General features: G+C 46.2%; 1 protein-coding gene across 1 annotated transcript; it reads left to right on the forward strand.

Moving 5' to 3' along the window:
* Nucleotides 1–1,703: 1,703 nt before the first annotated feature.
* LOC133915086 (uncharacterized) lies at nt 1,704–4,296 on the forward strand. Its single transcript, XM_062358095.1, has 4 exons — nt 1,704–1,901; nt 2,101–3,531; nt 3,653–3,686; nt 3,835–4,296. Exons 1-4 carry the CDS (start codon nt 1,826–1,828, stop codon nt 4,112–4,114), a joined length of 1,821 nt encoding a protein of 606 aa, XP_062214079.1. The 5' UTR covers nt 1,704–1,825; the 3' UTR covers nt 4,115–4,296.
* Nucleotides 4,297–5,803: the final 1,507 nt, after the last annotated feature.

The following is a 5,803-nucleotide window of genomic DNA, read 5'->3' on the forward strand; positions in this document are numbered from 1 at the left end:
CTCTGGTCGTCGTTCTCGTTTAAAAAACTATAATGTATCACACTGTATCAGAACCAAAAACCAGACTGAATCGATACCTCTGCACTTCTTTCTCTTCCTGTCTGCATTTTTGTTGTCCAATGATGTTTCAGACAAAGCAAAGCCAAGCCCTGCAATCTGCTCCCAGTTTCCTCCTCAAATTGATGTGTCAATACCGATCATAACTTTCTTTTCCAGATTTCTGTCCACTCTGCTAAAGATTATTAATATTTGAAACACGCTAAAGATTAATTTCATAGATCGTCAGATGGAGATATTGGCATAACCAATCTTATTTGATATACCTCCTGGATTTAGGAACGAGGAATTATCAGAATATATTCCTCTAACATATGCAGATTCCCATTGCCTCACCCTTCATGGTTAAGCCATGTCAGCTTGATGTCAGTGTAAAGAATATATTATACAGTAAAGGATTTCTGCAGACAGGCGCGCATATTTGTGACTTTACCCGAATGATTCCAGAGCCCAGACAAGGATCTTTCGAATGCACATGGCATGAGCAACCAAGGGCAGCCTTTTGGAGGGCGATGGAGTCATGGTTGCTCCCATCTGCTCTGCCCCAGTTGGTCCAAAAGCTCAACGTTCCAGTGTTCTTCTCGTAGTATAGTTTTTTTTTTGACAAATTTTAGTGGTCTCAGATAAATTTGAGCCATCTATTTTTTGAATCGGATGGTCTAGATTAGTTAGAATACTACCCGTTATTTAGAGGTAGTATGAGTAGTATATGAGAGGAGTATATGTAGTATAAGGGTATTTTGGGAAAAAAAGAAATAGCATGTTATTTATATCATGTAAATTCATATGTTTAATATTTAGATTGGCCTGAATGTTGATTATTTAGTTGAACGATTATTTAGGAATTAGATATAAAAAAAAGATTGCAGTGCCCTTTAATAGTATGATGGGTAAATATTAATACTACTGTCGTAATTACAGAAATATCCAATCATATGGACGGTCAGATTAAATTTATACTACCTCCTACCTATAGGTAGTATGGACCACCGTAAAAGAGCTCTTTTTTTTTCCTTAGAGCAAGTCTAATCACTGTGCAAAGCTCTGTCAGAGTATGTGTGACAGTGTGATCATGTACTGTTACTCACGGCCATACGTTGATCAACGCAAGACTAGTGCACCTTTACCACTGAACCTAAGCTTTTGTCCAAAAAAAGAAAAAGGAATTTGATTACAGGTGAAGCTAGCTAATGTGCAGTTAACTCGTACACAACGCCTTGTGTACATATGCTTTCTGGATACAAAAATGGCATCTCAGCCTTCAGAAGCATGTCTCATGAGGCGGCATAAGAGGATCTCATTGTATTTCATCAATGCATATCATGGCAAATGCAAATGACTCTAGCAACTCAAATGTGCAGAAATGTCTCAGAGTGCTGCTACAGTTGAAGCAAAATGACCAAACTTCCACTGAGATAAACACAGAAAAAAATGCACTTAGTTTGGTACCAGTGCTCTAATTCCAGACATTATTCTCTGCAAGGAAGGATATGTGCACTCCTTGCTGTTTTGCCTGTTCCAAAGTAATAAAGGAGCATGGATTGCATATCTAAAACAATTGTTATCCACTTTGCCACCTTTTCCCTATTGTTTATGCTTTCCACTTGGTATCGCACACACACAACCTTTGCTCCCCTGTACTTAGATTGCATTGCTCCTTTCTCCTACCCTTCCTTCCCCACTGTCCATTTGGCCATCTCCAGCTCATTCCCTTCATCAGAGGCTGCTCAGCTCAGCCACAGCCTTGCCAAGATCTCTCACTTCTTCAATGGCAGCCGCTTGCCCTCTTGCTATCACCTTCTTCTTCTGCTGTATCCTCCTCCTTGAAACCATCTGCACTTCAGGTCAGTATCCATTTTTCTTTTCTGAATCTTTCCCGTATTATATATAAAGTTTTTTCCTGTTCATGTCTGAAGCTATTAATCAGCATAATATTCTTCCATTGATGCAATTAGCATATGTAGCATATGCTTGTGCAAGAGTATCTGACGAAATATGCCTTCCCAGAAGTAACTCTTGCCAGTTTTTTTTTTTTTCTTTCAGGAGCGTTTCTGGATATCTCATATGATTCAACACAAGTCAAGATACTGTCCAGCTCAGTGATCACTGAGTACAGAGTCATGGTCACTGAGCAGCAGCATGCCTACCTCTTCTTGAAGCCATTTGAGTGCAGCAGCAGGACGAGGTCATGCAGGTCAGAGCATCTTGCCGGCTCATTCGTCAGTGAAGTTCTTGTGCCCAACCAGCACCTCAACGTCAGCACCATCATCGTCACGGTCGACGAGAGGCAGCTCGGAGCCTTGCACCGCACCTTGCAGTCGGTTCACGCTTCTCTCGGCAGCGCCGGATTGGCGCGGAGCATTAATGTCTCGCCGGAGCTCTCACCGTCTTCTCTACGGATCATACCCAAGAATCGTCACGATAAAAAGCAATGGGGTAAGATCATGGAGTTCGTGAGGAGGTCAGGCTCGTTTGTTCAGGTGGAGATGGAGATGGAGGCAGAGGTGAACGGTAAACTCGCCGTCAGCGCGGCGATCCAAGAGGCCGTCGCTGATCTCGCCGCTCTGTCGAGCGCGGACGCCGGCGTAGTGCTCCATCTCAAGAGCCGTGCGGCTCCAAGGATGGTGGAAATGGCTAAGCTGGTCGGCGATATCAGTCAAGAGAAGTGGTTCTTGGGTCTTCTCGTGGACGTCTCGTCTCCTCGGCGGGAGCTCGCTGAGGCAAGAGCAACGGCGCACGACGAGTTCTCGCCGGTCACCAACCCGGCGACGATGCCCGTGACCAACCCGGTGACCGTGCCCGCCACGAACCCGGTGACGAACCCGATGTCTCCGGGCTTCGTCACCGTGCCGTCGACCAACCCGGGCAACGGGTTCGCGACCAACCCCAACCTCCCGCCGCTGTACCCTGAGCCGACGACGCCGACCACCATGCCCGGCCCGACGACCACAACGCCAACCCCGATGACGGTGCCCGCCCCCACCATGAACCCGGTCACCACGCCGACCATGCCGGGGCCCGTCACCAACCCCACAACCCCGGTGACCAACCCAGCGACCACGCCAACGCAGTTCCCGGGCACGTCGCCGGTCACCAACCCCGTCACCACCTACCCGTACCCCCAGCAGGGCGGCGGCGTGGGCGTGGGCACCGGTGGCATGCCGACGACGCCGGTGTACCAGCCACCGGCGACAATGCCCGGCACGGTGCAGCCCGCCGCGCCCACCGTGGCGGGTCAGACGTGGTGCGTCGCCAAGACGGGCATGATGGAGACCGTCCTGCAGGACGGTCTCGACTACGCCTGCGGTATGGGCGGCGCCGACTGCTCGGCCATCCAGCCGATGGGCAGCTGTTACAACCCCAACACCCTGCAAGCGCACGCCTCCTACGCCTTCAACAGCTACTTCCAGAGGAACCCGTCGCCAGCGAGCTGCGATTTCGGAGGAGCCGGCATGCTCGTCAACGTCAACCCAAGTAAGTGATCATGCCTTGCAACTGATTCGTCATGCACTAAACCGAGACAGCAAGAACTCAAAACCGCGAAAAAGAACTCGTAATTACGTACACTTCTAACTCAGAGTTACAAATCTTGCAGGTTCAGGAACTTGCATCTATCAGACATCAGCAGGGTGAGAACGAACTCGATCTTCTTTCGGTTGTACCAGTAGCATGATCATTTTTTTTTGGAACGAAAAGTAGCATGATCATTTCAAGCATGCCATATATGCAGTGTGCAGTGACTGTGTTCTGACTGCATCCATGTTGCAACCTGTGCAGTTTCGGCGCCGGTTACATCCCCGGGGTGACAGGCACCGTGCCCACCGGTTACATCCCCGGGGTGACAAGCACCGTGCCCACGGGCACAGCAACGGGCACGGCGGTGGGCGGGGGCTCGGGCTCGACGGTGCTGAACGCGAACAACCCCGGCGGGAATTCGATGTACGGCGGCTCCGACAACCCGACGGGCTTGACCGCCGGCTCGGCCTCCCTGTCCTGCGGCTGGGTCCTGTGCCTCATCTGGATGATCGCCTTTGCTTTTGTCAATGAGAAAGTGTAGCCTCCTTGTGCTGCTGTACTAGTTCAACACATCTACATGTTGTTAATCCAGTTTGTGTACAGATTGGTATGAATAGATACTTTTAGATATAACTATATGATTAATTATTAAAAGTTGTGTTTATTGAGAAGAGATGTCTTCTCAATGAATATATCCTCTTATCATATCCTTTTACCATGTATAAATATGTAAACACCATAATTAATAAATATAAGAGTTTATTTACTACTCTATTGTTTCTCTCAATGACTATCTACACTACAACACGTTATCAGTACGAATGTTCTCCACGAGACATCAGCTACAATAGAAGAACACTGACGGCAAGAACAGAGATGGACAGCGAGATGGGCTGCGATTCCACTCTCCTTATGAACTCCATCGTCTTCTGCTGCGACCAATCCTCAGGTGCCCCGTGCGTATTTTTGCCGTTCATCACAGACAGAAGATCTACACTATGCTACAAAGATGATGCACTCGCGTTTTACAAGGCGTTCATCGGCATTAGCACAGATAAGAAATCAATTCCGGCCATCTAGAACAGAGGCACGAAGGCCATCAGGTACTCATTGATGCCATACTTTCAACCTTGACGGCGTTGGAGACCGTGTATTCTTTCCGTTCTTCTCCTGATTATTAATGCAAATCAGGTGATTACCTCTTCCACTTGATATAACACAATGTTCCAAACTTTTGCATATAGACCATACACTAGGTAGTACTCTAATACTACTGCGGGATCTACACTATATCTAACACATAGTGACTATCCTTAAAGTGTGTACCCAATGTTAAATTTGGAACAAAGGTCTACACCTTTTCAGGTGATTACCTTAATGCATATCCCATATTAACCATACACAAAGTAGTACCTAAGTACTACTGTGGGATCTACACTATGTTTAGCACACAGTGACTATCCTCAACGTGCGTACCCAATTTGAATATGAATTAAATAAAGGTCTACACCATTTTGGTGATTACTTTTAAAGTGTTAACACAAGATTTACATAACACAAGGTAATATAAACATAGGTATCTACTGACAAATGTCATATTATACCTCCTACTACTGTGAGATATACACCACATCTGGTGATTATCTTCAACGTGTTAGCTACATAATTTGAGATCTACACTATGTAATTTAAGTTTCAACTTGACTTTATATATTTTGCATTATTATTACAATATTACTGTAACAATTTTTAATTTACTTACTGTAAATTAATCAAATTTATGGTTAAAATCCATATATGATACAAAGATCGGCAAAGAGTTCGATAAACTCACACTCAACGGTCACAATTATCCAACATGAACAATGGACGTCAAGATTAGTCTTGTGTCCCACGGAATAATAGTGGCACTACTACCTCCCCAAGAGAGAGAACCACCGCTACAAGATCATGTTATATATAGTGTGTTATACATAAGTGTCGGAGGGTTAACTCCTGTCGCAGGAATCCTGATGGACCCCTTTTTAGAGATTCGGTCGGGGGATGATCCTGAATATGTTCGCCGGAGAAATAAATGGGTATGGATGCGATGGCCGGTGGGGCGGAATGATCTGGTGCGGAACGGAATAAATGCGTTGGTGTTTAGACAGGTTCGGACCGCACGGAGGCGTAACACCTTACTCCTGTATGGATACTATAAATGCCCTGAGAATGTTCCTCAAGGATGTTG

Source organism: Phragmites australis, chromosome 4 (genome assembly GCF_958298935.1).
Source record: "Phragmites australis chromosome 4, lpPhrAust1.1, whole genome shotgun sequence".
Lineage (NCBI taxonomy): Eukaryota > Viridiplantae > Streptophyta > Magnoliopsida > Poales > Poaceae > Phragmites > Phragmites australis.